Source organism: Diplotaxodon limnothrissa, linkage group LG10 (genome assembly GCF_057381915.1).
Source record: "Diplotaxodon limnothrissa isolate DT_005_m linkage group LG10, D_limnothrissa_male_GT1.1, whole genome shotgun sequence".
Taxonomy (NCBI): domain Eukaryota; kingdom Metazoa; phylum Chordata; class Actinopteri; order Cichliformes; family Cichlidae; genus Diplotaxodon; species Diplotaxodon limnothrissa.
Genome location: NC_140605.1, coordinates 21,224,736 through 21,250,379, shown reverse-complemented (window position 1 = coordinate 21,250,379; position 25,644 = coordinate 21,224,736). Strand labels below are relative to the sequence as shown.

At 41.0% G+C, this 25,644-nt stretch overlaps 3 protein-coding genes across 3 annotated transcripts; 2 read left to right on the top strand and 1 right to left on the bottom strand.

The window, feature by feature from the left end:
• The first annotated feature begins 7,500 nt into the window (after positions 1 to 7,500).
• On the top strand, positions 7,501 to 8,561 carry cryba1b (crystallin, beta A1b). The gene is made up of 5 exons (XM_085363888.1): positions 7,501 to 7,539; positions 7,659 to 7,777; positions 7,922 to 8,063; positions 8,156 to 8,298; positions 8,414 to 8,561. The coding sequence occupies exons 1-5, from the start codon at positions 7,501 to 7,503 to the stop codon at positions 8,559 to 8,561; spliced, it is 591 nt and encodes a 196-aa protein (XP_085220014.1).
• Positions 8,562 to 9,692: 1,131 nt separating this feature from the next.
• LOC146624398 (Golgi SNAP receptor complex member 1-like) lies at positions 9,693 to 23,226 on the top strand. The gene is made up of 9 exons (XM_085363887.1): positions 9,693 to 9,735; positions 11,120 to 11,234; positions 11,422 to 11,497; positions 11,742 to 11,849; positions 12,311 to 12,402; positions 13,986 to 14,060; positions 20,567 to 20,596; positions 20,828 to 20,910; positions 22,956 to 23,226. Exons 1-9 carry the CDS (start codon positions 9,693 to 9,695, stop codon positions 23,078 to 23,080), a joined length of 747 nt encoding a protein of 248 aa, XP_085220013.1. The 3' UTR covers positions 23,081 to 23,226.
• A 1,006-nt stretch (positions 23,227 to 24,232) lies between these two features.
• Positions 24,233 to 25,193, bottom strand: trarg1b (trafficking regulator of GLUT4 (SLC2A4) 1b). Its single transcript, XM_085363441.1, has 4 exons — positions 25,086 to 25,193; positions 24,616 to 25,050; positions 24,286 to 24,462; positions 24,233 to 24,244 (listed from the first exon to the last, which is right to left on the bottom strand). The coding sequence occupies exons 1-4, from the start codon at positions 25,125 to 25,127 to the stop codon at positions 24,233 to 24,235; spliced, it is 666 nt and encodes a 221-aa protein (XP_085219567.1). The 5' UTR covers positions 25,128 to 25,193.
• Between the last annotated feature and the right edge of the window lie 451 nt (positions 25,194 to 25,644).

The window sequence follows — 25,644 nt, the reverse complement described above, 5'->3', positions numbered from 1 at the left end:
TCTCCGCTCCTCCTCCCCCCTCTCCTAACCCAGGGCTTCCAAGATAGCTACAAAACAGTTGCCTCCCTCCTCTCCCTCCCTCACCGAAAGATGCAGAGTTGCTGCCTGTTATCCGGTGCTTAATTCAAATCCGCTTCGTCTTTCCCACAGCCTGTCTCTGCAGACGGAGTGTCGTGTGCGAAATGTGCCCCGGCTGTCTTCCTGCTCCAGCGCAATACGTGCGGAGAGCGAGCTGTCCTCCACAGCGTCAAACGCAGTTTGTGTTCTGTCAAGTGAAGCTGGACGTTTGTGGGAAAATCTGCTGGGTTTGAAATTAAAAGAGGCGGCAGATGGCTGTTGCCGTTGACGAGGTGGAGGAGGAGGGGAGAGAGAGCGTCTCAGTGGCGCAGAGACCGGCTGGTGCTTCTGCGCACAGTCTACGCTACAACCGAGTTTTGCGCGCGGCAATCAGCGCGACAAACAGCTGATTGATATAAAACGTCTCCGATATTTTCAGCTAGTGAGGTGATTATTTGTTGATGGCGCAGGGGAGATATTAACCGAACAGCAGGCCTGTGTTTGACTGCTGCTTTGCAGGAAATTTCTAATTGCCAGAGTAACTAATTTGCCTCAATATTCACCAAAAATAACAATTTTTTTTTTTTATCAATTTCTGGAGTCCAATGCATTATTGTTTTTATTTTTTGCTTTCATGCCGCTTGTAATTAAAGTACGCCAATTAAGAACAAACCTTTCCATATTATGCTCTCACACTTTTTTAACCTTTATTTGCAGCAGACACACGCTCGCTGTTAACTTTTCAATGCAGATTTTTGATTCCCAAATAAATTAAAACCAACAGCCGAAGTAACCGCCAAATATATAATCTGTGAAACTTATCTCTCATGAATGATATGGCGTCATTTTGACCCACAAACAACACTACCCTTACAAAGAAGAAGGTGCAATCATTTTGTGGCGAAGTAGGTTTCATATATATCATTTTTTTTTATCCTGCTAAAAATCTCTTTTTTAAAGAGTGATCAGGACAAGAAGGCAGCAGAAACTGCAACAAATATAGTTCTATAAATATATTTTAAGTGGCCAGGAAGGACTGGGCTGATTAAAATGTAGGTACAATAATGCAGTTTTAAAGATGGAGTTTGATTGACTTTTCTTTAAAAAGGAAAGAAATCAAAGAATCCCAGCCTACATCAACAAATTCAAGTATTTGGGTACTGCTGTGAGTAGTGATGAAAGATTGTTGCATGAAATCAAGATCAGGTTGCAATAGCATCCTGGTAAAACGGAGTTTTTCCTTCACACTGTCGCCAAGTGCTTGCTTACTTTTTTTGCTTTCTCATCTTATTGTTGGGGTTTTCTCTGTATAATTGTAGAGTATTTACCTTAATATATAGAACACCTTAAAGTGAATACTGTTGTGATTTGGTGCTATATACAGGGAGTGCAGAATTATTAGGCAAGTTGTATTTTTGAGGAATAATTTTATTATTGAACAACAACCATGTTCTCAATGAACCCAAAAAACTCATTAATATCAAAGCTGAATGTTTTTGGAAGTAGTTTTTAGTTTGTTTTTAGTTTTAGCTATTTTAGGGGGATATCTGTGTGTGCAGGTGACTATTACTGTCCATAATTATTAGGCAACTTAACAAAAAACAAATATATACCCATTTCAATTATTTATTTTTACCAGTGAAACCAATATAACATCTCCACATTCACAAATATACATTTCTGACATTCAAAAACAAAACAAAAACAAAACAGCGACCAATATAGCCACCTTTCTTTGCAAGGACACTCAAAAGCCTGCCATCCATGGATTCTGTCAGTGTTTTGATCTGTTCACCATCAACATTGCGTGCAGCAGCAACCACAGCCTCCCAGACACTGTTCAGAGAGGTGTACTGTTTTCCCTCCTTGTAAATCTCACATTTGATGATGGACCACAGGTTCTCAATGGGGTTCAGATCAGGTGAACAAGGTGGCCATGTCATTAGTTTTTCTTCTTTTATACCCATTGTTGCCAGCCACGCTGTGGAGTACTTGGACGCGTGTGATGGAGCATTGTCCTGCATGAAAATCATGTTTTTCTTGAAGGATGCAGACTTCTTCCTGTACCACTGCTTGAAGAAGGTGTCTTCCAGAAACTGGCAGTAGGACTGGGAGTTGAGCTTGACTCCATCCTCAACCCGAAAAGGCCCCACAAGCTCATCTTTGATGATACCAGCCCAAACCAGTACTCCACCTCCACCTTGCTGGCGTCTGAGTCGGACTGGAGCTCTCTGCCCTTTACCAATCCAGCCACAGGCCCATCCATCTGGCCCATCAAGACTCACTCTCATTTCATCAGTCCATAAAACCTTAGAAAAACCAGTCTTGAGATATTTCTTGGCCCAGTCTTGACGTTTCAGCTTGTGTGTCTTGTTCAGTGGTGGTCGTCTTTCAGCCTTTCTTACCTTGGCCATGTCTCTGAGTATTGCACACCTTGTGCTTTTGGGCACTCCAGTGATGTTGCAGCTCTGAAATATGGCCAAACTGGTGGCAAGTGGCATCTTGGCAGCTGCACGCTTGACTTTTCTCAGTTCATGGGCAGTTATTTTGCGCCTTGGTTTTTCCACACGCTTCTTGCGACCCTGTTGACTATTTTGAATGAAACGCTTGATTGTTCGATGATCACGCTTCAGAAGCTTTGCAATTTTGAGACTGCTGCATCCCTCTGCAAGATATCTCACTATTTTTGACTTTTCTGAGCCTGTCAAGTCCTTCTTTTGACCCATTTTGCCAAAGGAAAGGACGTTGCCTAATAATTATGCACACCTGATATAGGGTGTTGATGTCATTAGACCACACCCCTTCTCATTACAGAGATGCACATCACCTAATATGCTTAATTGGTAGTAGGCTTTCGAGCCTATACAGCTTGGAGTAAGACAACATGCATGAAGAGGATGATGTGGACAAAATACTCATTTGCCTAATAATTCTGCACTCCCTGTAAATAAAACTGAAGTGAATCTAAGCTAGCAAACATTTAATTTAACTGACAAATTTCCTTCAACACAAGAAAGAGTCGAAGATGCCTACACATGGAAGCAAAGCATGGACAATGAACTAGAAAGCTATTGAGATTATCAATGTAGCAGAGACGTGAATATCATAGACCTGAACTGATTAACGAAGAAGTCTTTAAAAAAGCAAACACCAAAAGATCACTATGTAAGAACATCAGAGACAAGCAAGAGAAGCAAGATTCTTTGGACACACTATGAGAACAGGAGGACTGGAATGTGATATTACATCTGGAAAAATTTGAAGGGAAAAGAAGCAGCAGACGAAAAACCATCAGTCTGGACGAAGAAAACACAGAATGAGCTGCTGCACTGTGTGAAAGATAGGGCATCTTGAAGGACCATGATCTGTTTCCATTGTGCAAAGCAGTTAAGAAGATAGTTCACTCTTCACAACAAAGCGTTTTGATGAAAAGTAAAATGGTAAATGGTCTGTATTTGTATAGCGCTTTTACTAATCCCTAAGGACCCCAAAGCGCTTTACACGTCCAGTCATCCACCCATTCACACACACATTCACACACTGGTGATGTCAAGCTACGTTGTAGTAGAAGTACAAGTAGTAAAAGTAGTTAACATTAGCTGCAAAAGAAACCCCCTGACCCCCCTTATGATGACATGCTGAGGAACTATAGATCTTTCTATTCAAAGATGATACTTAGTATTTCTTTCACAACTGAAAATATCAGTATATAATAAATGCCTGCTTTCATCTCAACACAACTGTGGGATTCTGCTACTTTAGTTCTGTTATGTAGGTAAAAAACTTTTGCAAGAATATTTTAATAGCATGCTTTTTATGGTTTTATTTAAGAAATGATGCATCTACTTATTCCAGCTCTGCATGTCTTGCAATTAGACCTAAATAATTCTCCTCACATTGATTAAGCGTACTACATTTTAACATAAAATGTGGCTCTAATGTGCTGTAATTTCTCAGAACTTTACTGTTAAAAACAACAACAGATGTTTTCAGATGTTTGAACGGCAAAAATGAAATCATTCTGGGGTGGGTTTAATCCTATTTCTGTCTTCCTTTCACTCTCTACTGATTCATGTAAAGTCTCTGCATGACTCACTGGAGATCTCAGTCACACATGACTATCCATCACAGCTCTGCAGTGACTCTGTGTGTGACGATAACGATGCCAAACCAACCGTAACGGCAGTTTAGGAGCAGTCACAATAACAACAACAGCAGCAAAAATGCCAGCAGAGAGATTAGAGTATAAAAGATTCCTGATCCAGGAAGAGCCTGAGTCAGTTTGTGCACCTGCAGTGTGATGGGTTGTTAATATTGTGACCCTTCTTTAAGTTAATATTAAAAAGGCCTTTAAACTCAGAGTTTATATGGAAATGTTGCACCCTAGAGGAAGTCAGGATTCACTGCAGAGATAATTTCTGTTACAGGTTTTTATTTTTTAAGATTCAGGTGAGTGGAATAAAATGACTTCCAATCGAAAATATCCAGATTTCATGCTTGGAAAAAGCCCAGCTTGGAAAAATATGTTCTAGGCAAAACTTTTCACTCAAGAAATATCAGAGGAAATTTGTAGGTGTTTACTTCCTTCTTTGTAATTAGCACTCAATATGCAGGCTTTTTGTGGGACTGTTAAGTGTGGGTCTTTGACAGCTGACAGCAGGTGGTTTCAGAGTCTACTGAAGGCTCTACTGAGGTTTTGATATCTGTGCACGTGACACAGAGTCGACTATATGGACACGGCAGGCTCTTCACATCAGCCTGCTGAGTTTGCTCGTCTCTTTGTCAAGTCTGCGCCGATGCTGCTGCTGCTATCATCAGCAGAAACACACGCACACATGTTCATATATCCCTGTCCCATCTTACATTCAGACCTCAACAAATCAACTCTGATCAGAAATAAGTTCACAGAAATGGACCTACTGCGGTATTATGTGTAAAAAGTGCACACGTATCTTGCTTTTGCTCTGTTATAAGCTTAATCAGGAAATTACATGGGCATCCACATGAATGCACACACACACACACACACACACACACACACACACACACACACACACACACACACACACACACACGGGCGTGTGCGCACACACACACGCACACATAGACAGAGAGTCTGGACAATGTGCTGACCTCAGTAAGCCATTTCTAAATGTTTATTGTTCAGAGCAGCAAGAGAAGAGAGAAGGGGGGGACAGTAGCAGCTGCTCACTCTGTTTTCGCTCTGTGTTGTTCACTTTTTTAATGACACAGTGAGGAACAAATAATGTAAACAAAACTATTTATAATTCAGGCACTTTGAATAAATGTAAATAGAGTCTAAAAACCAATAAGATGCTTCGCTTAATGGGAAGAATAAAATTATTAAAATAAGAGTCTGTCTGCTTCATCTCTTGATCAATTTGTATAAAATTCCCCTTGTGTTATAAAACCCAACTGCACCAAACTATTTGAAAGTGAAGCTGCCAGTTGCAGCTCACCAGTCAATGCCAAAGCACTACCAGACCTGCCAATCAGGCCTTTGAACTGGTGCCACTGGCCCCGGTTAACCTTTATTGTTGATTTATTCAGTCTTAGAGATATTTTAAAAAATAGAAATAGCTACTGCCGTTCATAGCAAAAAATAAAAATAGAAACAGTTAAGCGGAGAGCTTTGCTTTTCTGGGATTTCAAGCTTTCCAACAATGTCAGCACCTTCCTGTTTCTAATCCAGCATTCATAGCGTTGATCCAGTTTGTGTCCATCATCAAAAGTAGGTCAGTTAGATTCCTGATCTGAGTCTTGACCAACTAAATTCTCACATCTGATTAACACACTGCACTTGTAATAATGTTAACAGTGTGTGTGTGTGTGGGGGGGGGGACATGTAGTCACACACCTATGAGTCATACTGTAGTAATAAATAAATAGGATTTTAAATTTGATTCTGGATTTAACAGGGAGCCGCTGAGCAGAAGCCAATATGGGAGAACCTGGAAAGTTCATTCTGTTCAACTGGAGTTAGCATTTTTAGTGGGAGACCCACTCCCACCAGTTGGACAGAGTCAAATATCAGGGATTTGCTTACCTGGACGACTGTGACGACCATCAAGACCAATATGGGAGAAACATGCTATCTCTTCCTAGTTCCTGTCAGTACTCTGGTTGCAATACTTTGGATCAACTGGAAGCTTTTCAGATAGTTTTGAGCACAACCTAATAATAATGAATTTCAGTAGTGTGAGCTAGGTGTGAGTGTGGTTTAGTTAAGCAAGAGGTTGGATAGACCCTGTACAGGTTGCTAGTCTATTACAGGGCTATACTGGTTTGATTAGTCTAATAATAGTAATAACTGTGAGATATCACTCGATCCATCCATTTTCTTCCATTTATCCAATTGAGGGTCATGTGGTGCAGGAGCCTATCCCAGCTGCTATAGGGTGAGAGCCGGGGTACATCCAGACACCATTATTTACTTTTCATAGTGTAATCACAAATTAACCCCAGCACATGTCTTTGGGGGAAAGCAGGAGTACCCGTAGAGAACCTCGGGGTGAACGTACCATCACAGAAAGACGGTGGATTCAAGCCTTCTTGGACCTTCTTGCTGTGAGGCAGTAGCCCTGATATTATTTGAAATCATAGAAAACATCACTTGGCTTTTCAGTGGATTCAGTGGTTTGCACAAGACTGTTGCTAATCCTCCACCTTTGTACCATGACTTTGAAAATCAAAGAAAACAGCCACATAAAGTATTTCACCGCTGAGCTGAATTTTTATGTGGGCCTATCTCATAATAGACCCACATGCCCGTGTGGAAAGCCACCCTCTCTTTTTTCCTCTAACATATAGATTTACCACAGAGGTGCATGTAGCGCAGTATAGCCGTGGGTCCTCTTTGTGTTTGCATGAATCACCGTGTGTCTGCGTGTTAACCCCTCTGTGGCTAAACAATGGAGTCCAAAGCAAAGTGCTGACATGAGTCCAGGCATGCCTGCCCCCCCCGGCCCCTGACACCCGTGGGTGTATATATACCCCCCGTCCACACTGCCTCCGCACACTGTTCAGTGGAACCCTGCGACACACAGCTCACCAGTTTGGGTAGGTCCAAGTTGTTAAAGTAGTTACCAATACAGCACAGTTTCCCAGTCTATGAATGTAATGTAGCCTAGGCCTCTAATGCAACAATCCAACTAACAACAGGTGGTCTTACGAGAACAGAAGGAGGCCAGTGTACCTTGTTTTATTACATTAACTATAATATGAGGAAGTTATTTTAAAACAACAAGTGAAAACAGCAAAGAAGAGTGAGCAGGAGGCTTGAAGTGGTGTGACAAACCTGGGCTTTAAATTTATGGCACAGCAAACAGTGAGCCACAGGTTTTGTGATTTTGACCTTCTCACATCATTTCCCGACTATTTATGTAATTTTACTCTGCAGGTACTGCTGAAAAAGAGGACAACATGGCTTTGACAAACCCCATGCCCATGGGCCCTTGGAAGGTAAGCATATGCTTTACACATCATGTTGCAGGGATGCAAGCAGCAGCACAAGTTTTTAGTTTATGTACAGTAATATCTGGTTCAGGCTGTACTCAGTTCACCCTCTTTGCTTTTTGCAGATCACTGTGTACGATCAGGAGTACTTCCAGGGCAGGCGTATGGAGTTTACCGCCAGCTGCCAGAACATCATGGAGTGTGGGATGGAGAACATCCGCTCCCTGAAGGTGGAGTGTGGCGCGTACGTATCCGATGAGCTTCCTTGCTCTTCTGGAAACCCTTAAACTGTTTAAAGAAACTAAAACGGAGTGTCTTTCCTTCAGATTTTGGGTGGTTTAGATAGAAGGTGCGCTCATTATTCTTTTCATTTGTTTCTGGCTTCCAGCTGGGTGGGCTACGAGCACTCCAGCTTCTGCGGCCAACAGTTCGTCCTGGAGAAGGGAGACTACCCCCGCTTTGAGGCTTATAGTGGCAGCAACTCCTACCGCATTGAGAGAATGATCTCCTTCAGGCCCATCTGCTGTGCTGTAGGTTAACACAGCACACTATAACGGCCATTAGCTGACATCAGCTTATTCTCAAATTCTGCTGAGACTTCTTTTTTCTCTCTTTTGCACAGAACCACAAGGACTCCCGCATGATCATCTTTGAGATGGAGAACATGATGGGACGTCAGTTCGAGATGTGTGATGATTACCCCTCCCTGCAGGCCATGGGCTGGTTTAACAACGAAGTTGGATCCATGCAGATTCAGAGTGGCGCGTAAGTTCACGGTCACTTTAGATCACCTTCACACAGCTGAAAAACACACAGCCACTAGAAAGCATTGACTGCTTACCTGATTCAAGCGTGTGTCTGTGTGCGTGTTTTCCTGCAGCTTTGTGTGCTACCAGTACCCTGGCTACCGTGGCCACCAGTACATCATGGAGTGCGACTGTCGCGGAGGAGAGTACAAGTGTTACCGTGAATTTGGCTCCCACGCCCAGACTCCTCAGATTCAGTCCATCAGGAGGATCCAGCACTAAGAGGAGAGCGCTTTCTTTAAACCTCCTTATCGCTCCACTCTTTCTCCCTCTCCCTCCTTCCTGTGCTTCCATCCCTCCTTATCCTCCTCCTCCTGTCCCGCAACCTCCATCTTCCAGCTAGTCAAAGCAGGATCTGGGACTGGACTTCAGGTGCTTACTGGCGTCAGTTGTGTCATAGCACTTTTTTTTTTAAAAGAAACATCATAAAAGAAAAGAAAGATGTAAGAAAGACAGACAATAGGAATGACAGAAATGAGAGAAAAAAGCTGAATCAGTGTGAAAGAGAGGTGTCATCTGGCGAGGCTGCAGAAATGCAAAAACAACACAGACTTTTTTGCTCTTTTTCACCACTGCTGGCATCATCATCATCATCATCATCGTCACTGTCTTCTACATCAACCAGACCACCAGTGCCGCTGTTACTGTGATATAATTACTGCCTGTGTTCAAGACGATGAATAAAGAGAATGAGCAAAAAGACAGAGAATCACAATGCTGACACATATCTCAGTTACATCTGTTTGTGCTTTTTGTTTTTTTTCTGATACACTTTAACTTTAAACCAGCCTGTAAAGCTGCATCATCTTATAGAGTGACTCCCCGAGCCAAAGATAGAGCTGCCAAAGTTTACATGAGGCTAAATATAAGAGGCTGAATTTTGGGTGAATGTGTATGAAATGGAGTGAAGCAATTTCCAATACAAAAACAAAGTGTGTAAAGCTCAAATAAACATGTCTTTAATGACCTGTTTAATACTACAGAAGTAGGCATTTTTATCTATTCTATAGCTGGTTAAATAAAAGTTTTGACAGAGTTAAAGTTAAACACCCACAGCAGCTGCAAACCCCCACATTACCTCTTCAATAGTCTAATTTAAGCACATATTGCTACCAATAAATCGGTATACCCAGTGGTTTATACTTCAACATGAAGATTTTAGAATTTTATTTATCTAAAATTCTGAATGTAGGATTTTCTACATTTTTAAAATTAGCTTTACCGTTACTGATGCCTACTCTATATCAAAATTAGTAATCTCTGAAAGCGACATACATCTTGAAACCACTAGAGGCCGCTGTGGGATAGAAAGACAAGTGCGACAACTGTATCTTCTTGACGGCTGATGATGACATGTCAACAACAAACATGGCAGGCAGCAATAACTACTGGGAAGGTAAATAATGGTGCTTTGTGTAATAAAAAACCCCAAACAAACACACAAACAAACAGCTGCCACCATGTAAGGCTTTTGTTATCCAGGTCATACAAACTCAGCAGTTCAGAAACTTTATTTTATCCGCGGTTAGAAGGTGTTTTTAGCCGGTTTCGAGCTAATCTGTTAGCGTGTTAGCCTTCGTAGTTCAAAAGTCAGTAGTCAGACTTCAGCTTCCTCCTTTAAGCCAGCCTACGTGCTACCAGAGTTTGTAAACCTTTCTGTTTCATCCTCCGTTTACTGTTTATAGGCACGTAACAGGAAGATTTCAACCAAACAAGTCTTGCATCGTTAAGTGTAAACAAACAGGAAGTTAATAGTTGTTTACACATATATGGTCATTCATTGCTGACCACCAAATCAGTTACCTCGTTAATCGGATGAAGGCTTTCGTAATGTTATGGTTGCCAGTTATTATCTCCTTACATTTGGCTGAAATCAAAAGTGAGCCCAATTTTCTGTTTTGATGATCATAATATTATGAAAAACAGCTATTTTTATAATCATAAAAATAGTTTCTACCTGTACTGTGTAGTCTGTGGTTTATCAGCTTTTTGTGGATGTTTGTTGTAAACCAGTGGTTCTCAAACTTTTAAATCCAAGATCAAACTTTGGATCTCTGATACCATCTCAAACAGTAAAAGAGAATCAAAGTTTCTTTTCATTGGATAAAGGTCAGCACACTGTCAGCAGCAACCCATAATAATTCAGTGTAAAGGATGTTCTGTAATGTGTTATTGGTAAATGATAATTAAATTGTGCTATTTAAAATACACTTTACAGTGTAACACTAACCCTGCAACAATAATGTGAACTAAATAGTTTAATTTAACATGCTTCTGGTATCTTAAAACACCAGAGTTTCCGAGGCTTTATGCTTAATGCTTTCACTAACCACGTGTAGTCGGTGACCCTTTAAAATCCTTCGGCAGATTGAAAGAATTTGTCCAGAATTTAACCAAACTTGAACGCAGTGATCATCTAATGGGTCTTCCACAAAATTGTGCTCAAGGCCAAGGTAACGTTTGTCCTTTTACAGACTCTTGTACATTTTCACGGCATAATGTTGTTCCACACTACTTCCAGTTTCACCAAATTCTCACTCTTGGTGTTGTGAACAGTATCCAGTTGTTCACTCAACCGTCTTTCTGTGCTTCACACTTTACAATAACCTGTAAATCATGATGGATCATGACCGAGATGGGCTTCTCCTTCACCGACACTCTGGGTTTACATAAAATGATCTGCCTGGGTCTTTCTATCCTTACTGGACTCCTGTAGATCTGGCATGATATTGAGGGTTGTCTAATTTATTTGTTTTCCATTTATTTTCTCCCCCCGTCAGATTTGCGTAAACAAGCCAGGCAGCTGGAGAATGAGCTTGACCTCAAGCTAGTCTCCTTCAGTAAGCTTTGCACCAGCTACAGCAGCAGCCCAGACCAGCGGATGAGAGACAGCAGGTTGGCAGCGCTTTCCCCTCTTCACTTTAAACATGTACCCTCTCTCAAAATAAATCTTGTTGGATATTAAAAAATCTTTGTGCTTTTAGAAGCTTTAGAACGTATAATTGTTGACTTATTGAATTTAAATTAAATTTTCTTTTTTACATTTTTGCTGAGCATCCTTTCTATTTCCGTCTGAAATCAGGTCTGACTCTCTGGGCTCATCTCATGACAACTCGCTTGTGGCCATGACGACTGAGCTGGACCAGCTCTTAGCCAATGTGAGTTAAATGTGGCACACGGTATGGTCACGTATAGGATGCCTTCAGTTGCAGACAATTGTGTTATTCTATGTTTTTAGAGTCAAACAGACTGTTAGGCCTGAAGCCTATTTGTTAAATAATTTTTTTCGAGTAGTCGAACATTTCAAATTATAATCCTGGGCTGTTTTGAAATCACATTATCTCTTAAAAGGTCGTCTGTGCTTCTGTGGCTACGTGATAAGAATTTAATCCTTTTTTGCAGCTTACAGCAGTCAATGACAAAATGGCAGAATGCACTAGCACCCCTGGAGTTTCGTCACACAACGCAGGATTGATGCACACCTTACAGAGGCACAGAGACATTTTACAGGTACATAGACTTCCTTCACTTTGTTGTAGGCTGTGCAATTAATAAAACTTTAATTTCATTTGCAGTTTTGCCGGACGGCACAGTGGTGTGGTGGTTAGTGCTGGCGCCTCACAGCAAGAAGGTCCTGAGTTCAAAGTTCAGGGACATTATTATTATAATTACTGTTTCACAATAATCACTTTTAGCCCTCCACACTTTAAATGTTATAATTAATTACGGTTGAACTTTGGGCAAATCCACATTCTAAAAACAATTTTTTCATGTCTTTGAGTGATCATATGATTAGTATTTTCCCCTCGGTCAAGGACAAAATCTTTCAGCTATTTATTGGAACATTCTGCGCACTTTGAAGATGCATTTATGAAATATGTACTGTATTTTGCCCCAATGTTTTCCAATCATGTTGTTTGCTAGTGATATCATGTCACACTGGCTGTAGTTTATCGTGTTTTATTTTGCAGGACTACACTCATGAGTTTCACAAAATCAAAAGCAACTTTTATAGCCTGCGAGAGCGAGAGGACCTTCTGGGCTCAGTTCACAGAGACATCGAGTGAGTTCCCTTCCCTCTCTGATCAATAAAAGACTTCATGTTGTTAGAAAATACAACCGTGAGTGAAGCGTCAGTCACGCAGGCCTCGAGGCTGGTCAGCGAGGCCCTGGTAACCTTGCTAGATAAAACTGTGTATTGCCCAAAAGGTTGGCAAGTGTTTGTCAGCACTCACTTGGTGAAACTGGCAACAAAGAAATATATGGTGCTGCTGTGGTTGGCTGTAGTTTGTAAGAAAAATTCGACTTGCTCGCCAACCCTGTCTTCAAAGTCAAAGTTGTGCCTTTTGAAGTGGTTGCAGCAGTAAGGCACAACTTTTATTTTAAGTGCTTCACAATAAAATAAAATAAAAAAAACAGCTAATATTTAACTTTGAGGAGGTGGAGCCAAAGAATACTGTCAAATTTTTTAAGCTAATGGAAATTAATTATTGTAGGTTCTTCTTTTTAGCTCCAAGTGCAGCGCAAGTGTTGTGTAAAATTATTTATTGTGCTACTTTGTGAATAAATTTGGTGGCAAATGTAGTTTAGGCTTCTCATTGATATTGATGATAACTCTAATATTTAATATTAGAAGTTCTCTTATCTTTTTAGGTGTCATTTCTTTTATCTCCCATATGTCCCAAGATGTTACAAAAATGTGTTATTAAATCACTTGCTTACTCTCCTGCTTTACGTATGCAGAGTTTTCCTTTTCCTCCTGAATTCCTTCCATGCCTACTTTTTGTTGTCACAAAATCTAACATTTTCAGCTTTCCTTATTTTTGTCCCACTTTTCTGCTCTCTTCTCATCCCTCCTCCTCTCGTCCGATGTTATCCCTGACCAGCAGGAGGCAGAGATGTCTATTCAGTGTCTGGTTTCCCCTACCCTTTAATACTCTGCATTCCCGCTATCATATTTCATCCTCTAATAAGAGACACCTCTTATTAGCCATCTTCCCTCCTCTTCTCTGTATCTGTCTATGTCTCTCTCTTTCGCCGGGGATCTCTTTCCTAAGTGCCTTCTACAGTAAATCAAACCACAAGGCTTTCATTGAGCCAGAGCTGAGGGAGAGTGGTTACATCTGGCCTGCCTGATGCAGAGAAATGCTTTTTCACTAGAGGCGAGGAAGAGCAAGAAAGTCAGACAGAGGGAATGAGACTTTCTCCTGATTTGACTTTGATTGATTACAAAAATGATGAGAGTGAATTTTAATTATTCCCACTGAGATTAGAGGTGTGGAGGAACAGTGAAAGGAGTGGGCCAACAGAACAGAAAATAGATGATGGATTAAAAAGATTATTAGTCCAAATAGAAATGGGATGGTGGTGGTGTAAATAAGAGATGGAGGACGGAGCTTTGGGTTAAGCACTTAGAAGCTTTAATGCAGGAAGTACATCAGTATCCCGGCATGTGTTTTTAGGATGGAGGGAAATACCTGCAGCACTGATGACGAATCATATCCTTCTCTTGTCACAGGGAGGTTGACATATTTCGATGTTAAGTATATTGTCTAAGCATCTGCACACACTCATGTTCCAGCTGTAATGACGTTTTTGGTGCTAATCTGATGCTGGAGTTTACCCTTCTTTAATTTTCTTACTCAGGTCCTACAAAAGCAGCTCAGGGGTGAATAACAGGAGGACAGAGCTCTTCCTGAAGGAGCACGAGCATCTAAGAAAGTAAGACACATCTTTAAGAAAACCAGTTTCACACTTATCACAAGAAGATTGAGAGCTATTTTCCAAAATTCCTCACTGTTTACAACCCCTTTATGTGAGAGTTGAATTCTCTGTGATGTGTCTGCGGTATTTCCACTGATGTAATAAAAAATGACTGCATCAACTCAGACACTTCCTGTTTGTAGTTATAGCTTTCTGTTCAGCTCGGTTGGGTTCTATTTATAAAAAAGAAGCGATGCAGCTATTATTCAGAAGCTCGTCTTGCTTGTGTCAGTGTGTGCTGGCGTGTTCGGAGCTGTGGTGACAAACAGGTTTCATGTTGTGGAAATGCTATCCAAAGGGGAAAAAGAGAACAGGTAGATTATGGTTTGATCTAGGAGTTGAAGCTGTATCGTGTCTTTCATAAATTTGAATGTCAGTGGGCCAGCTTGAATGCTTGTTTCTAGACTTGGGACCACATCTGAGAAGGTAGACAAATCATTTGAAAGAGCCCATCGACACAGAGCACTGTCCGTCTGTGTCTTTTAAAAAATGATTTCCACATTGTATATTCAGTACAGGTGCACGATTTGAGCCATGAGCGCACTTGTTGCCAAATGCAGTGACCTGATTGGTTTGATCTGTTTATTCGGATCCACAAAATCAGAAAAATTGTGCTTGGTTTGAAAAAATTAATGCCGCAATTTTTCCAGCGAAAATATGTGTTGAGTGTGAGCGGCTGCATTAAGAACAGGTGAGTGTGAAAAATATTTTAAACCCATCCTGCGTGTAAAGGCCTTAACAGTACTCACGTACGTTAGATTGCAGGTGTTTTTTTCTCCTTCCAGTATCTTCTTCACCAGCTGTCGTGTTACTCGTGTTGCCAGTGCTGGCTGTGTTTTCCCCTTCAGAAGTAAAAAGATAATAACACAACCTACTAATTTTACTGCACAGATTCTAAACTCTGAAGTCTGCCCACTCCTGATAACTTTTCAGCAAAATGACAGAGAAAACAGACCGCTCGCACTGCTAGCATTCCCCCAGGCAGGGCATCCAGCGTTGCTTCCACCCCCCTGTTTTACATTAGTTGCCAGTATTTGACTGGGCTCCCATTCCTCCTTTTAAAATACAGAGAATGACTAAGAATTCAGAAATCACGAAACAGCCCACCTTTAGTGTCTCCTGAACAAAATAACACATTGAGCTGGGGACTCACACTGCCGGTGCTTCCTGAGGCAGTGAATACAAAGTGGCTTCCAGTTTTGGTTTGACCACTTTGGAACTGGGGGGGGAATAGACCAGACTCTATATCGTATATTGGCTTTATGGGAATGACTGCATTACTGCAGATAATGAAAACATGGTTTAGGTTATTTTAGCAGCGAGAGACACAACTCCCACGCTCCCATCACCGCTGTTCCCTGAAGCAGTGGATCCGCAGTTTGTTCCTTCCCCTGAGTTGCCATTGGACTGAGATCCAATTCCTCCTTTTGAAATACAAAAAATAATAAATAAAAAAGGTAATTATTGTCTGACTCTAGGACAGAGCTGTGCTGCGGTTGCATATCACCTGGTGTAAATGATGGATACGAAATGGCTGAACTTCATGATTAAAATTTCTGTAGAAACATGCGAGTTGTTGAGATTATAATGAAGGTCCAGTCTGATGATTATTCATCTGTGCTCAGATGAGTCAGGTGGTCAACAGTAATTTCTTTTATCCACTCATTTTGGCCTCTCTATATAATTGTTATTAAAAATCTTTTTTAGGGGGTCAGACACCTCCAAGTCACACCACAAACCCTCGATACATCCCAAATCTGAATTCTCACGTCACTCTGAAACTTTTTTGTTGCAACAATGAACCGAAACTTGTGAGTCAGCATTGTGGTGGCAGAAAACAGCAGAGTTAGTTGTTCAGAATGAATTGGAAACACCAAAAAGGGCTTTCATTTGTTTGTTTTGTCATTTAATCTTTAAAGTAAATGTGACTAAATCAGAGAGCCTGCACAGCTCACACATTTATTATTCAGTTTCTTGTGCAAGGGAATGCCCCACCTATCAGAGATCTATTTACAAATCCTTACTTTCATAGATCCTGTATATTTTATGTTTTGTGCAACAGCTTAAACAATTATTGTTTGCATTTAGATATATTAGAAAAATAAACTAGAAGGCTATATTGATCCTAGCTGTGAGTTTAGATCAATATATTGATATTTGATGATGAACACATGCCGTTTTCTGGTTGTTCCAGCAACAATTAAAGGTAAAATAACTGCACAGATATTTCAAAGGGCTGAAAGTGGTCAGACTTGTTTCTCCAGGCAGTTTGGATTAATGTAATATCTGAGTCTGATTAAATTATCGTAAGATTTCGTAGGTATTTTGTTGTAAATAACAGTCTTGAACACTTTTTTTTTTTTGCCTGTCCCGTTTGGCTTTTTTGCCATCAGAATTATTGTCTAAAGGCGAAGAAAGATGCCCAACGGATTTACTTTACCAAATGGACCATCCCAGCCTTGCCGTAATGGTCCATTTGATTCACCTTTTATTGTTTATTTTATTTTATTTTCACTTGCTAAATACGGGACAGATTTGACTGGGGAAAAGAAAGAGGGAAAGAAAAACAGCGAGAAAGAGGGACGGGGATAAAGGGCAAAAAACAAAAAACAACAAAATAAGCAGACAAAAAATACATATATCGATCACCTGGATCACCTGTTGAGAAAGAAAAAAGAGAAAACAAGCAGGAAAAAAAAGAGCAACATAATAAACAACATCACGATGATCTATGGGAATATAACAGTAAATAGTAAACATTATTGTGCAGCACGTAGGATCTACAGCGCACAGTGTGCTTTGAGGTAGGAGCCAAAAAGGGTGTAGTTTGTGTGTGTGAGCATCTGTGTGTACACCTGTGAGCATGAGCGCGCTTGTATTTAAAAGGTTCCTTCATGTAATGATCTGCTAGAGGGTGTGGGGAGCCACAGCCCCGTCCTCAGCACAGACCCTCCCCTAGCCCCGCTGCACGCAGCCATGAGGAAACCGTCACCTAAGAGCCAACAGAGCCCTTAATAGGCCATGACCGCAACCCCGGGTTGAGCCCTCCGAGGAAGATGCTCCTGGGGAATCCCCCGACGCCCCGTCAGGGATTAAGACTTTTTTAATGGTGATAATGGTTTTGTTTGAAAAGTCTGGAGAGCCATTAAAGTGTTTAGCTACTTCAGTGAAAAATCCACCGTGTCAGTGTTGAGATATGCACCACAGCTTTGAACTTACCAACTGACGCGGCAGTTTGTCGAGCCGGGAATCCAACATGATTAGTCATCATTTAGGTGCCTTTCATTTTACATTTTCCTTAGTTAAAAATTTATGAGTTTCTTTGAGATTTCATTTTCAGGTATTTTACATGGTTGCTTCTGAATACTTCTTATTAACTTCCCATTTATTTACTTTTTCTTTAATGTGGAAGTATATCAGTTTTGTTTAATATCCATTTAAAAAATTCATACAACCACAACAAGGTCATACAGGTCTAGAGACCATTCTGCAGCCACCATGCGAATTACAATTCACTGAACATGTTTGCTCGGCGAGTTCAGATAAGTCGACGTCTTCTGTGCAAACTGCAGGTGACTACAGCGGTCCGCTAGCAACCAAATTATTCACAAGGCCGCCACAAGGAGGCCAGTCAGTAGGCTCGTGTGACACTGGGTATCACACTTTTTGGCCTTAACGATGAGAACATGTTATGCCTTTTTTTTTTTTTTAAATGAAGCAAAAAGCAGTTTTGACTTTATTCTGATTTGTATTTATTTGTATTATCTTTTTGTTTTTTATTTGTTCCTAACAGAGGCAGTGTTTTTTTAAGAAAGGTCAGAGCAAGTTAAAAAGAAAAGAGTCTATACCTTTATATAAAGTGTTATATGAACATTTTAAATACTGCGTTGTATTTGATGAGTACTTCAGCTAATGCTAATACACTTCCCTGAGCCAACAGTAACATTATTGACAGTGCCAGTACTGGACTTGTTGAAATGCCAGAAATGTGCTGAGATGCGCGCTGCCGTGATCACTGAACATGATTCAGAAATAAACCACCCACTTTAAGCACCTTCCCAACCGTATGAGGAAAAAATAGCCCACCTGCTGTCGCAGTGTGGTTATTTCTTCCTCCAGTGCATCCTTGGTTTGTTTCGGATAAACAAGCGTTGCTGATTTTACCCAGAGAAACATTTTCCTCCTGTATCACCTGTGGAGGAGGAGCAGACATCAGCAAAGACAAACTATTAATACTCTTCAGACAGTTTAGACTCTCAGATTGAAAATTGAGGAGTTAAATTTACCTTTAACAGTGAAACACAGTCTCAGCAGCGGTCTCTGCAAGTTGAGGAACTGTTTTTATTGTCAATTTTATGAGATATTGGGCGTGCTGTTATTTAGATAGATGGAGCTTGAAAGAAGAATGCACATAAAATCTGAGGCTCTGTGAGGCTGATCTGAGAAACCACTGTTGCACTTTGACTTGTCGAAGGTGTGAACATGTCAGTGATTGATGAGGAGATTCTTGTTTGGGATTCGGTGGAGTAAATGCACTATATGAACAAATGTTCAATACTGAATGTAAGAAATGAGGTTAAAATGTGCGGCATCGTCTCAGTATTGAGGGCTGCTAAAAGGATTCGATTTAGCTATTAGCTGATCGACAGACAACACGTTGCTGCTGCTCAGTTTATAAATGTTTTGGACTGCTGGTGTTTTTCTTCTTCTTATTTTATTAGATTTTATTCAAGCACTCATAACTTACTCAATAATTTGCAGCTTCACTTAAATTTAAAGAGGTGTTGATTGCAGTTTTAGAAATTATACAATATTAATGCACATCTCATATTAGGACATATATTAGTTAAGCTAAACAAAAAGTCAAAGTTTAAACTGGATCCTGCAGGAGACAGGAAGCCAGTGTAGAGAAGCTAAAACTGGGGTTATATGCTCTCCCTGTTTGGTACCAGTTAGCAGGCGAGCAACTGCATTTTGGACCATCTGAAGATGATGAATGGAGGCCTGGTTGAGACTAAAATACAATGAATTGCAGTAGTCCAATCTGCAAGTAAGGAAAAGGTCAATAACATGTTCAAAGACATTAGCCGGAAGGTATGGCTTTACCTTGGCTAGCTGTCTTAACTGAAAGAAGCAGGACTGGACTATTGCCCTCACCTGCTTATTCAATTTAAAAGAACCATCAAGGTAGACACCGAGGTTTTTTACATGTGTTTTACAATAGGAAGAAAGGGGGCCCAGAGTGCTATCGATGTGATTATTGACAAAGTTGCCTCAAAGTAGAGCCGTTACTTCCTTGCATCAAATGGGCCAACGAGGTGGTTTGGTCATGTCCCACCGGGAGGAAGTCCTAGAGCGGATTCGGGCATGCTAGACAAATTGCATTTCTCAGCTGGACCCAGATCTGGACCTGAATGAGGGATGTGGTTGGTTAACTGGTTCATTTGCTGGTTGGCTTGTTGACACATTTAGGTTTGAATGGTTCCTCTCATTTCATTTTCACAAGAATCTATTGGCTGTGTTTGTTAAATACGCAAATGTCCAATGGTGGGGAGTCGATCCGCGTTATTGCCTCTGCTCTGTTTTCAACAAAGATGCCAACTAAACCAAATTTTTAAAAAAGACTCAGTGGTTCTAACTTTATAAGTGTGACTAGTGGTCAGATATGCAGAAATGGAAAACCATTGGAAACCATGTCTGTGTGCATATTGTAGCTGTATTCATATTCATGTACATTGAACACAGGCAGATTTAAATTTAAGTTATAATGTTATGCTATATCACAAGTAAAGAATAGGAAAATAAGCAAAGAAAGAAAAGTAGGGTCTGCTAAACATGAAGCTGCCTCGCCTCTGACTCTGTCGGCTAATAAAGGATCGTCTGAAAAAGGAGAGGATGGCAGCAGATAGATGGTGGGAGCGGTGGACGAATAGATGGAGGAAGTATAAAGCACAGTATTGATTTTTGGTCTCTAGTGAAGTCCGACAGGATGCATGCAGCTGCCTTTATATGCTCCGCTCAGCCCCAGACTTTTTCTGCCCATCACTTATCTTAGCAGATAATGCAAGCCCTTCTCTGTGTGTATGTGCACTGTTGACCCTCTGTATGTTTTCCTTACGCCTCAAGAAAATCAGAGATCAGAACCAAACATTATATATCCATATGTTCAGAGCTGAAATTTTATACACGTTAATGGACTTTCCCCAAAATCGCCCATTAACAGCACTTTCTCCTCCCTCGCAGGAATCAGATGAAGTGCTTCTCTTATGATAACAGACCGATCGGGCTGTGTGGGTTCATGGCACAGGCTTCCTATGAGTCTTGTTGTATAATTCCATAACTTCATATAGAGAACATTTGAAATGATCTCATAAGGTTATTTTAGGAAGTTTTACTCTTTAACTTTACTGAAGATGGTTGACTTACTTTTATCCTTTTTCTTGTTTTTTGTCCTATGTTCACAGCTCAGACAGTCATATTGACAACGCAATAAGGTCAGTTCTATTAATGCTTCATTTGCTTTCCTCCTCCCTTGCTTTGTTCTCACTCAACACGTGCCCATCATAAGCAAATGCAGCACATTTCAGTCTATTAAAACAGACTACTGTAGCTCCCTACTTTTAGCTCATTAGCTGAAACAAGCTTAATGTGATTCTGCGAAGACAGCTACTGTGTGTGCTTCTTTTTGTGCCGCCGCCAGACCCTAATGGTTTGTCTCCCTGCAGTATCGCCATGGCTACCAAAGAGAACATCACATTTCAGCGTGGGATGTTGAAGTCCATTCAAACCAGGGTCACAACTTTGGCCAGTATCCTTTTATCATTGATATCACTTCTCTTCTTTTTCTCCAGACTCGACTTTCTTTCCTTTTTTCTGTGTTAAAATAAAAATGCCAGTTCTACTCGTTGCACAGGAAAATAGAAAACTGCTTGTGAAGACAGGCAACGCCTGTGCAACCACTCTCAGTCAGCTGCGGTCTTCAAAGCAAGTTAGGCGCGATAAGACAGAGTCAGTCTGCTATGAGTTTGCGATCGAATGGAGTCAACTTGGAAGTTACGTGCAATCTGTGATAATATGGCGAAATGTGTAAATGTGATAAATAGGTCAAAACCACAAGTGTGGAATTGTCTGGAGGAATTACATTGCATAAACGGCCTGTTTATGGTCATGCCAAAGCATTGCCATCACATTTAAGCCCAGACTTTGATTAGACCAATTCAAAACCTTCATTTTGTTTTTCATACAGTGTGAAATGACATTGTCATTTAAAGGAAAAGTTATTTATGAGATCAAGGAGGTGGCAAATACTTTTTCACAGCACTGTACAGTCATGGAAAAAGGTTTTGAGAATGACACAAATATTGGTTTTCATAAAGTTTGCTGCTTCAGTGTTTTTAGATCTTTTTGTCAGTTGTTTCTGAATCATCGTTAGAGGACCTTTGAACCTCTTTCCTTGAAATTCTTGATGATCCGATAAACAGTTGACTGTTTATCGGATCATCAAGACATAAATGTAAATGCAATCCATTCCTTATTATAATTATTATAATAATGAATTGCACTGTCTTGATGATCCGATAAACAGTCAACTGTTTATCGGATCATCAAGTGCAATCTTAGCAGCAACAATATCCTTGCCTGTGAAGCCCATTTTATGCAACACAATAATAATTATAATAAGGAATGTATTGCATTTATATAGCGCTTTTCGAGAACCGCAAAGTGCTGTACAATTCCACTATTCATTCACTCTCACACACTGGTGGAGGCAGCTACAGTTGTAGCCACAGCTGCCCTGGGGCAGACTGACAGAAGCGAGGCTCCCATATCGTGCCATTGGCCCCTCTGGCCAACACCAGTAGGCGGTAGGTGAAGTGTCTTGCCCAAGCACACAACGACCGAGACTGTCCGAGCCGGTTCTCGAACCAGCAACCTTCCGGTTACAAGACGAATTGCCAACTCTTTGAGCCACGATCGCACACAATGCTGGCTGCACATGTTTTCTTGCAGGTTACCATGGTTAACAGGAAGAACAACGATTTCAAGCATCGCCATCATTTTAACAATTCCAGTCTGCTATTCTAACTCAATCATCATAACATAATGATCTCCAGCCTTGTGCTTGTCAACATTCTCACCTATGTTAACAAGAAGAAGGACTTTGCAGTTTATCTGATCACTCTTCATAAAATTCTGGAGTATATGCAAACTGCCTTCATAAAAGGTGAAGCAGCAAACTTTCTGAAAACCAATATTTGTGTCATTCTCAAAACTTTTGGCCACGACTAAATGTTTGCTAGTCTGTCTGGGTGTGAATGAAGAAAGTCGACCCATGCAACTGTCTTCCAATCAAAAAAGGTTGCCCAGAGGTGAACAAAGGAACACCCCCCACATCTGGGTGAACACTTGGTCACCATAGCTACCAGGGAACCACTTTCCTTTCCTAGTCACGAGGATGTTTCTGTCTTATTTTTACTTTGTGTGACTGAGCCATACGCACTTAGATAGTTAAAATAATAAATGCTAGATTGCACTAATAAATAAAAAAATGAACAGACCTGAGATGAACACTGACCATTGAACTGAATGAAAAAATATTTAGAAAATATACATTTTTTGCTATTAAGTCTTAAATGACCATAATTTTAAAGTCTCGAGTCCATCTGACAGGCCTGTGGGTTAATATAAGATGGTTTGGATCCACTGAACCACACCGCTGGATTGGATTTTTGTTTCGGAGCCTTGCTGATGTTTTTTCCTGCTACTCTCTGTCTCTTATTTACTTACTGCAAGGAAGGGAAACCCAGCTTGGGTCTTAATTATTTTCCTTCACCCTGCTACCCCACCTCTCAGATCGCTTCCCCACCATCAACAGTCTCATCCGGAAAATCAATTTGCGCAAGAGGCGGGACTCTATAATTCTGGGTGTGGTTATTGGTGTCTGCACCATACTCTTGTTGCTCTACACTTTCCAATGAATCGCCATCAACTGACAAAATATACGCACTGTAACTCTAACCAAGTGTATACCATGTGGTTTTTATTCTCTCTATGGCACAAAAATATAATTGACATAAAATATTGAAAATAAAATGTAATTTCTCAGATTGGAGAGTTTATTTATTTTCTGGGGATTTGTATATTGCTGCTTGTATCCTGTTGTTATTTTAACTCCTTATAAATTCACATAATAACCTTTCATTTGGATTGTGTATTGTATTGACTTATTTTGTTAAATAAAAGTGACAAACTCACTTCCAGCTTGGTCATGCTCATTCAGCTTTATTTCAGACATGCAGAACTATGGCACAGTAAACCAGTCATACAGTATAAATGTATAAACATGAACATCAGAGTGCCAAGATCGGTGCATACAAGGGGGGCAACCGCCCCGTTCATATCTTGCAGTATATTGTAAACATAATGAGGTTCAGTAGAGTCCAAACAGGAGTCATTTCAGTTATGACAGCACGCAAAGCAAGATATCACACTATGACTGCAGAAAGGCATTGTTGTGATACATAGACATGTGCCTAAAATTCATGTAAACAATGTACGAAAACAGCTTATACGTCTTCCTACAGCCACAAAACTCTCAAATGGGAGAAAAAGTTAATGTTTTGTTAATATTTAGTTTTGAGAAACAGGGCAGGCAGTGACGACATCATGGACTAGAAGTGCACTGATGCCTTTTTTTCTGATCTTGTGTATTTGTTGTTGTGTTTAGTGAACCCATATGTGTTTTTTTCTTTTTTAATTTATTTGCAAGTTGTAGTTTTATCCAGCTGTCTGCATAAGGCAGGAGTGCACCACTAGTTTAGACTATGAGAATATAGTTACTGACAGCCTGACACAATAGTGCAGTTTTTATCTTTCTTCCTCAGATCCTGAGTTTCTGACGTGATTGGGCATGAGTGTAGCCAGAAAAATGGAAATGTCCTGCCCTTCTTTCTTTTTCTTTCTGTTTTTTTTTTAGGTCCGTAGCAGAAAACAAAACAAACAAAAACAAAACATTAAGTCGTACTTGAGAGTCTCTTCGTCTTGTTTGTGCTTTTTCATCGTCAAATTGACATCCTTCCTCGTGTGAAAATTTGAGATGACGTAAAAGAAGACTCCTTTCATCCCACTTTTCATTGCTGCATCTCTGAGAGCAAAACAGACAGAGGAAAAAGTTGATATACACAGAGTTACACTGAGATTTCTGTGTGTTTGTTCCATTTCTTCCTCGCATACCTATTGTAACCGCTACGAAGATGATCACAGCCACACCCAGCACCATTGCCAGGGCGCTGAGTAACATAGATAGACGCCCATACTTTCTCGCTCCCTCAGCATCCCCTGTCTGGAGAACAGTCCTCGACTAACGGGAAATGGAAGGAGATAAAATATAAATAATTTAAGAGCAACACAGTTGCAAAACAGTAGCAAAACACCTGGATTTACAGTGTGATTTAAAGCACGGAGAAAAATGTCTATGGATAAAGTAAAAGCTAAATAACTGCGCGGCACTCACCACATTTGCATACCACAAGGCACAAATATTGAGCGGCCAGCCGGGACAGAAACAGGACAGCACGGCGAGCCAGAGGTAACTCGGGGGGTCGGTGCCCGGTGGCACCTGAGAGGGCAGCTGTCCCAGGAAAAGCCGGGACGAGGATCTGGGTGGGGCCAGTTGCCCAACGGAGCCCGATTTAAGAGGTGATCTGTGTCCGTTCTGGTCCGCATCCAGAGAGCGGACACTCCCTCTGATGTTCAGGGAGAAAGAGTCAGATGGTTTGATGTTGCTCTGCCCGGTGGGCTCGGTGGTTGCTGTGCTCAGTAGCTTCTCCGTGTCCTGGAAGCCGGTGGGTATAGAAACTTCCCTCTCGCCAAGGGCGCTTTTCCCAAAGGCAGCATCAGTGTTAATAGCCATCACTGAAAGATAAGAAATATCTCCAAGTCGGATTCTCTGTCTGGCCGAGCCGCTTTCCTGTGGATGGAGACGCTGAAGAGTTCTTCCTTCAGATCTTGTCCATTGGGGGTCATCAGATTAAATATTACAAATTCAGCTAGCGTAAAGGCAACCTATTTAATTAAGCAGTCCAACTCCATCAAAATTTCTTATTGATGAGCGAGATGTTATTGATGTCTGAGCTTCTCTCACGTTTAGTTGGCGGTGAGCATCTGGACGCAAGTCTCGTCTCTTACCCCCACCCCCCTGTATTATGTAGTGAGGTATTACCGCATCCCCTACTTTTCTACAGCACATCCCTAATGCCGAAGCCTACTTATGCACCAGGCGATGCGTGTGACAATGCAGAAACAACAGCTAAACCCGTTTTAAGTGAACGCGCGCGGTGCGTAAAAGCTTTCCATCTTTCCATGTGCGCATGGGGGCAGCAGTTGGATCAGCATATCGAACACTATGGAGGGTGTGTGGGGGAGAGAGATGAGTGGAGCTGGAGCAGGGCGGACATTGAACCACAAGCCTCTAAACACATACACCACCTGCTGACTCAGACACTGGTTGTATTCTGCCATATTAGAGCCTGTAACGGCATCC